This window comes from Magallana gigas, chromosome 6 (genome assembly GCF_963853765.1).
Source record: "Magallana gigas chromosome 6, xbMagGiga1.1, whole genome shotgun sequence".
NCBI lineage: Eukaryota > Metazoa > Mollusca > Bivalvia > Ostreida > Ostreidae > Magallana > Magallana gigas.
This window is the reverse complement of record NC_088858.1, coordinates 51,300,509-51,312,395: the sequence shown is the minus strand read 5'-3', so window position 1 is coordinate 51,312,395 and position 11,887 is coordinate 51,300,509. Positions and strand designations below refer to the sequence as shown.

Below are 11,887 nucleotides of genomic sequence, written 5' to 3'. Positions count from 1 at the left end.
ATTTAGGAACAAAAATCTTTCCGGCGAGAAAAAGTGGGGGGGCTGAACCCTCTATCATCCTATGTTTCTAATGGTTAGGTATACATTTGCAAAAAAAGTGGGGGGGCTAAGCCCCCCCTAGCCCCCCCGGTTCCGACGCCTATGCACAGATTATACAACAGGAAACGAGGCGCGGTGACCTCGTCTGTGTGTCTGTCCAAGTTGTCACCACTCCACTCATAGAGCATGCGTAGACATGGCGTCATTGTCATTCTAAAAACAAAAACAAAAATCACATTCATTAAGATATTGATATTTAAAGACATCCATGTCGAAATTATTTTCTACTGTTATTATCTGAAAGGAGCAAGATTCATTTTTTCACAAATATACAACGTGTTATTTCCCAGCCCCATTTCATGTGATTTTTTCAAGGAAATTACACATACTACATTACTCCATCTCTAACGCCTTTAAAAATATATGCACTTACCGGTGTTTAAGTTGAAAATTTTCAAATATTCAGTCTGTTAATAAATTAAGTTTTTTTTATCGATATTAAGGAGGCCGACTTTAGTTTGCATTGCGCATGTTTTTGCGCATTCTAATATAATACAGTTGATTTATACTTCTTATGAATTTTTTTCGATATCATTTATAAAATTGAACACAATACAGAAAAAAATTTTAAGATTTTTAAAGGAAATTTTTATTTTTAACACGATTTTTACGTTGTGCGGTAGGGGAGCATTGCCATTGCGCTTTTATGACGTTATGATAAAATGAAGCTTTGTAGGAGTACGTTATAAGAAATAACATAAAAAGAAAAAGTAAAAATTGTACGCTGTTGAAATTTTATATACAGAATGATGCTATCCTCGAGGACATTTTCCTCATTTTTGGAATGAATCCATTATACCAATCATAATTCGTGATGATCCAAATATATAGCAAAATTTGGTGCATTTTAATATTTTGAGATGGCCCCCACTAAAAACCAGACGGTAGACTTTTGTGTTTTTTACATATAAGGTAGGAAATGATATTACTAATCATATATAACAATTTGAGAAAAAAAGCTATTGTAGTATTTTTTTAAACTGCTTTGATGTGCGGAAAATGACAGTTTCCTATATATTCCTATAGTAAATGTACCTCTATTTTGAGATGGTCCCTAAAAAGAACCAGACGGTCGATTTTCATGAACCTTCGCAAATAAACTTGAGTTGGTTTAAATTACATATGGTTAAAAAATAAAGAGTTATGCTATTGTAGTTTTTCCGCAAAAAAACCCAAATCGGCCTCCTTAAATATCAAAATAAAGGATAAGTAGTATTTCTCAGGTTACAGAAATTTTGTTCTTCAAAAACGAAGCAAGTAGCCATTAAATAAAAACCAAAATGATGTGAACAAATCAAATATTGCACATTTCCCCCGAACGCAAGGGATTTGCAGAAATTTTACTTTATATGATTCAAGGCAATACTGATCATGCGCGGATCTAGAGGAGGACCCCCCCCCCCCCCTTTGGAAAATTCAAATGTATTAAACTCACATAGTGAATTTACCAAAAATAAGCATCGGATACCCTCTCCCCTTGAAAATTTGTTGTATAAGCACATGCTTCTTTTAAATTCTGAAGATAAAAGCCAACTATGTCTCCACAAGAGGCCAATGGGCCACATCGCTCACATGAGCAACGAAAGTCATGATTAAATCAGCTTTCTGGGGTAATATACAAAATATATGAAAGTTGTAGTAAAGAAGGTCCTGTTAAAAAACGATTTCCAAAATTTTGGAAACTAGATGATTTCATTGTTAATTTACATATTGAGCATCGCAGTTCTCAAGAAGATTAAGACCAAGAAGATAATGAAGACAGATACTATTCATATGAACATAACCTTTATCAAATTTTGAACCCCTTGTGTGGTCCCAGAATTTTCCAGGGGTCACAGTCTAAAATACTGAGAAGCTTCAAATGTCAAGATGCTTGCTTATAAGTAATACCATATATTATAAAATATGAGTTTTTGAGAATAATAAAATTTATTTCTTATGTAAAAATTCAACCACGGCTCCATTGAGGCTTCATTCTAACCCCAGGGATCATGATTTGAACAAACTTACCAAGTGTAAATTCAGGTTACAGCTTTCTTGGCCAATTGGTATTTGAGAAGAAGAGTTTTAAAGATTTTTGTCTATACATGTATATTCTTATGTAGAAATTCGACCCCCCCCCCCCCCAAATTGTGGTCCCACCTTATTCCCAGGGATCATACTTTAAACAAACCGTACTTGAATCTACACTACCTGAGGATGCTTCCACACAAGTAACAATTTGTCTGGCTGATTTTTGAGAAGATTTTTCTCTATATATTTTTATGTAAAAATTTTAACCTACCATTGTAGCCTCGCCCTACCTTTGGGCATCGTGATTTAAACAAACTTAAATTTACAGTACCTGATAATGCTTCCACACAAGTTACAACTTGGTTTTTTGAGAAGAGATTTAAAGATTTTTCTCTATATATTCTAAAGCAAATATTTGACCCCCCTCCCCATTGTGGCCCCAAACTCACCCCTGAGATCATAATTTGAACAAACTTGAATTTCCAGTACCTGATGATGCTTCCATGAAAGTTACAGCTTGCCTGACCAATTGGTTATTGAGAAGATTTTTTAAAAATATGCACAAATTTCCCCCTTTAAAAGGGACCTCGCTGTTCATTTTAACAAATTTGAAAGCGCTTCATCTTGGTTTGTGCCAAGTTTGCTTGAAATTGTCTCAGTGGTTCTGAAGAAGATGAAAATGTGAAAAGTTTACGACAACGATAGCGACAGACACTGGGCAAATTTTGATTAGAAAAGCTCATTTAAGCCCTCGGCTCAGGTGAGCTAAAAACCCCTTAAAATATGGTATGGTTAAAGAAATTAAACTATGCATCTTATGGTTTTTAGATCAAAAACCTTTTATCATTTTATAATTCTGTAACATCCATGGAAAAATGATGAAGCAAAGTCCCCAATGACTTATCATTAAACCATTATCTGTGGGTTTTATAGACCAAGATCCTCTTATCAAATAATGCAGTAAGTATAAGTCTGTGTTATATCACCTATTCCCATCTTTATTGAACAGACCTGTCATAACATCACACATATATCCAGAGTAGTTAACATACATAACTACAGCTATAATAGTATTGCATATCAGTAAGTCTCACACCGGTGGTGTGCTACATTGTTACATATAATAGTACATAATCATCTGATGAAGGGGTAGTAAGGACCCCTTGAGGTTATAACATAAAATGTCCAAAGGGTCTAAACCGAACAAACTTATCTGTAATGGAATAAAGTGATGTCTCGTAGAACAAATCTAATATCATAACATGACATAGACTTGAAAGTTCCACTCTGATGAAGTCTTTCATGAAAAATATATGGTAAATTGCGTCAGAAATCCTTGAATGCCAAATTCAACATTACTACGCTATGATAACATTTTCTAGTATTCTAAAATATTCTCCATCTACTTTTGCACCATCATTAGAGCACTAATGGCTAATTAGCAAAATTACTGGTAGAGGTGCTATTGAGATTCTGTTTCTGGACAATGTGTATGAAAGAAAAATCTGGATGCTGAGGCTTTATGAAAACAAAAAGGAATGGGGCAGAATACTCATCAGTTATTTCCCCTTACAAAAAATGCATCTTTTAACACAGTGACTTCAAAAAGATTTGGACTAAAATGATGACTTTATGTTCTAATAGCACTAAATATAAATCCAGTATACACAATATTCTTTTCCTAATTTTCAATTTAACAAGAAACATATAGCAAGAAGAGTGACTATCTTTATCAGTATTTTTCAAAATAAGATCAATCTGTGTGTGAGCTGTGGTAACGTCATGTAAATCACCTCTTAAGGAAGGAAGCCCCATTTCAATATGTTAAAGGAGTATGTCATGATACAACTAAACGGCTGCCATATCTTTATACATAAACAAGTCTGTTATTCAATAGCAGATTAGGAAAAAGTTTCCCTGGAATAAGTTAATGCTGAGTGTGCTATAACTGCAGTCTATTTTCACAGATCTGCACTGAATAAGTCCTACACTAAGAAGACACAATGACAAGCAATATAATACTAAAGGTTAAATCACTGGAGAGAATGCAAGTGTAAGTATCTTGAATTTCGATGACGTCTGATGATTCTATGCAAGTACTGCATGTTCTAAAGTGATGGATGAAAGCACACTGATTGAAGACTAGAACCACACATGAACTTGGTTAACGAAGTGAAAGTACTCGCCCCTCACCCCCTCACACTAGATGATCTCCAATGTTAGCTATTGGCTAAGGGATACGAGTTTGTTCCACTTATTCTACATAAATGTATTCCATTGGTTGAAAGGTCTAAGAAAAAGTTCAAGCCATGTTTATCTTTTTTTGTTACAGGCACAGATAATACAAAGTTTCTGGTTGAAGGGAAAGGGTATCTAAGATTCTGATATTGCTGTGTAGGTAAATAAATTTATGGCATAAAGACAGGGTCTCAAAACTCGTCTCACTAACTCTAGACTCTATATATTACCCTAATTTTCTCAAATTATCTATAAATATAACAGTATAAAACTCTCATATATTCACAAGAGAATATTTCAACACATGTATAGATGTGTAAACACCTTTGAAAAGAGGAACATTTCTATTAATATATATTATATGTAATGACATGATAGAATATCTATACACATAACAAGTGTATTTCTAATACAGCTGTATATTTATGAAGATTCACATATGCGTACATCTTTTTAGCTGGGAAAAAAAGCTCTTCATACTTATAAAACTTGTTTTAAAAAAAAAAGGGAAAATATGACTCATATCTTTCAGGACTAGTAAGGCTTCCATCTTTGGATAAACACAGTGAGGTCAACAGACAAGCTTGACACTGTATCGTGGAAATTAAGGAGGCTCAACAAGTGACATCACAAAGAAATACCCTTACTGATCTTAGTCCTATGTGTAGCACTTAGACATGAAAGATTTAACATGTAAATAGATTCTTTGAATGCTAAGAGACATTTTTCAATCCAGTCTAATGACTATCATTTGATTTGATTTCCCAGGGAGTCACATGCTAATCATGTGGTTTTTCTCCTCAGGGTTGTGGAGATTCCCCAAAGTAAAAAGTAAATGTTAATATCAAAATATATTTCATAAAAATAATATCCAGGCAACCCGAGATTCCCTTCACTGGTCCGCTGTGGGGGGATTTAATACTAATGTTGCATGAAATTAGAAAAAGAAAAGCAGCTTAACAAATGAGCATTCTATCAAAAGGAAAGCAGTTTATCAGCTAAGTAAATTTTAAAGACAAAATAAAAGGGTTTTTTTTAAACTTCCGATGTTACAAATGTACTTACCAGATTTTATAATATCAAATTAAATGAATCAAATTATGATAATGCAAGTTATACCTTATAAACAAAGAAAACAAAGGTTCTAGTCAAAATAATTCTCATGGAAAAGATTTGGCTCATTTCTAAGAGACAATTATTAAATAGTTTACAATTTGGTCTGTTTTTAAGAGGCTGCATTTTCCTTTAGAACTATGGTAAATCCCGTTGAGTGGTCAATACCACATCACTGTCATATCTGTGTGAGAAAATCTGTTGCCTGGACATGACAATATCACAACAGTGACAAAATGGAAGAACATTTGAATAAAAAAACACCATGCAGAGACTGATCAGCCGCGACTGATCGGACAATAATCGCCGATCGGACAATAATCGCCTTTCTGTCAAATACAGCTGTTGTCCAAAATCAGCGGCTCAGATAATGAAAGTAGCTTAATGTAAAATGGTATTTACAAACAGATGACGTATATATCACATAGTCTTGTAGTATACAAAACAGGCCCTGGCCCTTGCTTCCCACTCTGTGTATGACTGGGCGTCGCCTTTAACATGCGATGGGTTGCCACTCGCAAGGACCAGGTATTGGACACCATTCATCAAAACATTAACAATAAAAAAGTATAACAATAAGAGAAAAGTGCCCATAACAAGGTGAGTGCGTGACAATAGTGAAACAACAGTTTGATTGTTGGTTGTAAATCTGCCCAAGATCTTCAAATCTTATAAAACAGGACAACATGCAATACTAAAGTAGATATTCTTGTAAATAAACTCTTCAGTTCTTGCTTAGCAAGGACATTTAAAAAATTAAAAAATTAGCATTTTACAATCAGAAAAAGCTAATATAAACTTCCATCAAAAGCATATACTTCTAATAAAAAGGAAAAAGTCAATTTTGCAAGTCTGAGTGTAAAATACTAAATCATAAAAAAAATTCCTGTTTGATTTTTTTTTTGTTTTCTGCAAATATTGGTAAACAAGAAAAACAGAAGATATCTTGTAACAGAAGCTGACAACAATTGGTCCGAATATACACCAGAAACACAACAGCGACTCAGGAGCTGGCATTGACGGTGCGATCGCTTCGCCACTTGCCGTATTTGTAAGTCTCGTTCACACCTTTCATGCCGATGTCCTGCCATCGCCCCAGATTTTTCTCTTTGCGGAATTGTTCCCATCGCTCATCATCTGATTCGTGCGACAGGTAGCGCTGTCCCACATTTTCTTCAAGCTGCCGAAGGTCGCACCACGTCTGGTAATCCTAATGAATCAGGCAAGATGATATTAGAAATCAGCAACAATTAGAGAAAGGTGTTAATATAATTCAATTCAAGAGATTTATTTATTATCAATAATACAATTCAACTCTATTAAGATGAGAATACATGATATGAAGTAATTAAACAGTAATTTTACTATTCAGGATGTAATGTTAAAAGAATATCTAAAAGTATAATAGATTAATTTCTTTTAAATATATATTTATATCTATAGTGTCTAATTTTGATTAATTAAGAACAGTGCTATATAATAAAAAAGGTATTTTGAAAGCAAAGCTCTAAATCATAAAATTTATTAAAATCACAGAATAAAACCCAAACTCTAATTTTATTACAACAGATTGTCTTGAACGTTATGGTTTAATACATTGTTAAAGGGAGATAAGTGTCAAATCACCTGAAGCCACACGTGAGAGAGAGACTTATCCACTGTGAACCGTTTGCGCATTTTGACTTGGAGTAGGTTACTGATCAAATCGATTGCTGCAAGAAGGCAAGAAATCTTTAAAAAATCGAAAATCTAACCTCAACCTCAAAATTTAATTCCATGCTTAGTCTTAAAATATAATTATGCCAGCTTTCTTAACTGGTCTTAATGGAGGACATAACTGAAAAATAGCCGCTGTGCCTGTTTAAAAATAATCATTCGATGCAGCACAATGACAATCCATGTCTGACTTTGTATTAAGACTAAGATATGAAATTTCATATTGCACGCTAACTATCTTAATTAAAAATCATAACAGGCCAAGAATGTCAAATTTCTATAAAGGAAAAAATTTAAAGCTTTGGCTTCTGGAAAATTATAAATAATGAATTAAAAGAGAAAAAAGGGAAGGAATCCTTTAACAAATATCTTAATAAACAAGATTTTATGCTCTGAAATGCTAATAAAGTGGCTATCCAGAATTATCACTGAAGAGATTTCAGACATGGAGAAATAATAATCAATGAGTGAAGTATATGCATATAATATAAACTGTATATCTACACAGAGAATTCTCTGTCATTATCTGTGAGGTGAAAGACAGAGGAAATCCAAGTCTACAAAGAAATTGTTTTAATCTGTTTCATGATAAGAATCATCCTAGTCACTGTTTGTAATAGGAGAGGCTTTTTATATCACCCTGATTAAATAATACAATTCATTAGACCTACAAAGGCATTACTATCTCAGCTGAAAGCATACGTTATAGAATGACACAGCAAATCATAAATAATGAGGTTAAATCTGTCTACACACTTGACCACTACATCCTAAAGCATTAGGTCTTTATCCACACAGTAGATAGGAGAAGATTGAGTTATCACACAGCGCTGAACACACCCTTCTACTGGACTTCAGTATCAAAATAGTTCAGTATGGTTACAATTTCAGTAGTTATGCTCTCTCAAAGCTAACAATCCCCACCCTCCATAGGGAAAAACATTTCTAATGATTCTTCCTCGGTTTATTCTCCTTTCCCAAAGCTGAGTAACTTAAACATCTAGAACCATTTAAATAAGAGCTTGGACTTTGGGTAGTTGTCAAACAATAATGTGATGTAGGCTTGTCTATTTCATTGCTGTCCACTCGGCCATGGATCTGTGAAATCAACAAGATATGTCTGGCTTTTGCAAGACTATGCAATCGGTGTATACTTCACGTGAAACTGCGTCATCTTTACCTTGTTTTGATGCAAGAAATAGATAGCTACGTCCAACCGAAAGTCATAGGTCTTGTTAAAATGGTTCTATATATAGACAAGTAAGTAGAGCAGAGGAAAAAGTGAGTTGACATTAATGAAAAAAAAACTATTAAATTTTAAGGTACCACCAAGATTAAAAAACCCTCATTAAAACTTTGTCAGAAAGGAAAATACACTAAAAATTTCCAAAACCAAAAATAATGAAGAAACCCTCAATAATATAGATTGTCTTTTAACATTGAGTGCACTCGTGTGATATATGTTCTAACAGATGTGCCAGGGTGTGTTCAGTGAAGAAGCTACAGGTGGTGTACACATGTGCAGCACACATGTGGATATGTGAAGCACCTGCATCAACCATGGGTGGCTAAGGACTTTTGAACAAGAGGGACGCTTTTTATGATTGGTCTGTAGAAGCACGTTGATGCAGTCTCGAGCTGTAAAGTAACGTTGTACATTAAGTCACAAAGCGAAACAATATAATAATTCAACGGGTGACTGTGTTATACTTTTATACTTTGATTACATAATACTCATATATAGCAAGGATTGTATAGGTTAAATCTGTACCTATCATCATTTATTTCACCATAAATCTGAGTCATGTTCGGAAGAACAGGTGTTCACTTTTAACCGCTGTCGAGGAACATTTGGGTGAGCACACCCTCTGCTGAACATGCCTCAGTTCTATGGCGCTATTCTCTATCTCCTGTTTTCAAAACTATAATTAGTTTGCTCTTCAATGAGACTGGTATCATTATATCATACAAATGAAAAATCAAATACAAAGGTATAACACAGTCATAAAGAAATGGATTCAACAGTTGTATAATACAGAACCCAAAACTCAAAATATATCATGTATCAAAGGCATTCACTTCTCTAAAGAAAAAATAACACTCTTTCCATCTTTGCTAAATCTATCTAAATCAAAATTAATCTTATTGAAAATAAACTATCTGACTTGAAACAAGTCTAACTATAGTAAGCAATGCAAGCATTTCAAACATCAATAAGTCAAAGATGTTTATCACGCATTCTTCATAGTAAGCTGTAAACTTTTTCTAAATCACATCTCAGATTTGTGTATGAATGACTCTGAGTTTTGATAGATCTTATAATTAATTATGTGACTGTAAAATCCCATACAATGCATTCAAAATAAGTGAAAAACATATCTGAAATACAGAATTTCATGTTCATTGTGTGATTGTTCTGAATGACAGAGGATGCAGGCATTTGTTTACACAAGTTTTTTAAAGTCAATATTTCACATTTAATGTCTTGGTGCATACACTGTGGAATCATCATTGTTTGTGGAGGACCAATGTTCGTGGAACGTATATACAAGCATTTGTTTAATATTCATTACAATTGTTCCGATTACACTACCAACAAAATTATGTCCCCATGAACCAGGAAAATTTTGGCTACCAACGAACATTGGCCCCCACGAATAAAAATGATTCCACAGTATTTGTCGAAAATCCATGCATTCATGGACACTAGTATATCTAATGAGGTTTAAATGTCATTTCAGAAACAAAACAAGATTGATTAGACCATTGAGCCTCAGCTGATTACCTTCCTGAGAGAGTTCCTTCCAGGGCATGGCGGGGTACATGAAGGAAGCGTTCTGTATCTGGTCACTGATCTCCTCATCCTCATTGAAAGGGAATGTTCCACTTAAACTGAAATCAGCATAAATAGGCAATAGAATTGTAATATAGCCTATGTGTATAATACAGGTGACAAGAGGATATCCATCTTATTTTATATCCAAATTTTTCCTCATGCAGCAAAAAAAAAAATTTAAAAAATATCTTATTCTGTACTGAATGAAGAAATAACAAGAGTGTATGAGATAGGGAAGTTGGCATTACTGATCAAACATACAAGTATATGAGGTGGATAGGGCAGATCAGCTGGTGTAATATAGATGTGTAGTGGAGATAATGTTACATGCATTATATAGTAAGTAAGGGTAGGGGCGGTGTTACTTACCAGACATATATAATGACCCCCACAGACCACATGATATAGTAAGTAAGGGTAGGGGCGGTGTTACTTACCAGACATATATAATGACCCCCACAGACCACATGATATAGTAAGTAAGGGTAGGGGCGGTGTTACTTACCAGACATATATAATGACCCCCACAGACCACATGTCCAGCGAGCGATTGTAACCTTTATCTTTTAGAACTTCAGGGGCTAAAATGGAATGAACAGATTTACCCAACATGAACCAGCTACAACAAATATGCATCATATATTTTATACAATAACCATGTTATAGACTCGAGAGTATCAAAATACTGTCTCACCGAGATAGGCAGGGGTGCCCACTACCGATCTCCTGAAAGATTTTTCTCCAATGATGCGAGCAAATCCAAAATCACACAGTTTTACCTGAAATGATAAAGTCATCCATCAGGATCGAGCTCATAACAAGAAGTTGACATCAGGAGCCAAAGCAAATAATGTTTGAGAAGCTTTTAAAAATACTTGATTAAAAGACAATGAACTCTGTCTTCTACACAAGGGAAGTGATTACCTGAGGGAATGCCGTCTCTGATGACAACAACACATTCTCTGGCTTTAAATCACAATGGACAATGTGCTTGGAGTGTAAGTGTTTTAGAGCCATCAAAATCTGGATAATGAAAATCAAATTATGAGACCAAAATTACCATGGTAAATTGGTAATTTTTGCTGACAGAAGCATAAAGCTACCTATCTTTTGGCATGTGTAAGATAAATAGTAATTAAGATCCAAGTATATATATTATCTTGATGCTTGTAATTTTTGCAATTTCAAAATTTCCTCTACACAACTTTACACAAACAAAATGTAATTACTCTATATTTATCAACAACAACAAAAATAAACACGCTTGACTTGAAACAACAATGTTAATGAGTTTCTTTATCATACTGCCTGTGTTAGAGTTGAGCTGACTCACTCAGTGATTCTTTCACTGAGATAGCCCTGAGATAAGGATGAGAATACTGACCTGTGAGATAAGGAATTTGGTAATTCTTTCACTGAGCCTGCCCTTGGGACTGGAGAGAATCATTTCCAACATGTCTCCCTTCTGTTTCTCCATTACCACAAAGATTCTCTCCGGCGTCTCGAACATCTTTTCAAGGTTCACAACGCCAGGGTGATGTAGATTCTGTAACCAATCAGTGAGGATAAACTTTATAAAGCTCTTCTTCATACTGCCTCCATGCAGCATCACATTTAATATAAAGTTCAATTTTTCAATCTTCAACAAAAGCCTAAAAATCACCTAACATGTTGTATAATCAAAGGAGTAAAGGAAATTCCTTCATTACCTGTAAGATGGAAACTTCGTTTTTGAGCTGAGCTTCCTGTTTGTTGGGAAATCGTAACTTGTCTATAACTTTAATGGCCACTTCTCTATTTGTTTTTCGATGTTTTCCTGTTAAAGATATCGCAATATAAAAATGTTTCAGTGAGAAAATTGTGTACCAGTCT

At 34.3% G+C, this 11,887-nt stretch overlaps 1 protein-coding gene across 8 annotated transcripts in view; it reads right to left on the bottom strand.

The window, feature by feature from the left end:
- Positions 1–11,887, bottom strand: part of LOC105318361 (serine/threonine-protein kinase D3) — a 36,443-nt gene that overhangs the window by 1,069 nt on the left and 23,487 nt on the right. For 4 of the 8 annotated variants that reach the window (XM_034467265.2, XM_034467269.2, XM_034467270.2 and 1 more), the window contains 8 exons: positions 11,725–11,831; positions 11,400–11,561; positions 10,940–11,038; positions 10,710–10,794; positions 10,521–10,596; positions 9,965–10,071; positions 8,729–8,817; positions 3,090–6,673 (listed from right to left, as the gene is read on the bottom strand). In XM_034467265.2, the coding sequence (XP_034323156.1) occupies positions 6,467–6,673; positions 8,729–8,817; positions 9,965–10,071; positions 10,521–10,596; positions 10,710–10,794; positions 10,940–11,038; positions 11,400–11,561; positions 11,725–11,831 (932 nt within the window). In that variant the 3' untranslated portion in view covers positions 3,090–6,466. Of the gene's footprint in view, positions 1–135; positions 253–3,089; positions 6,674–7,089; positions 7,176–8,728; positions 8,818–9,964; positions 10,072–10,520; positions 10,597–10,709; positions 10,795–10,939; positions 11,039–11,399; positions 11,562–11,724; positions 11,832–11,887 lie in introns of those variants that run through there. The other 4 variants (XR_010714627.1, XM_066087517.1, XR_004601179.2 and 1 more) reach the window with 4 other exon arrangements.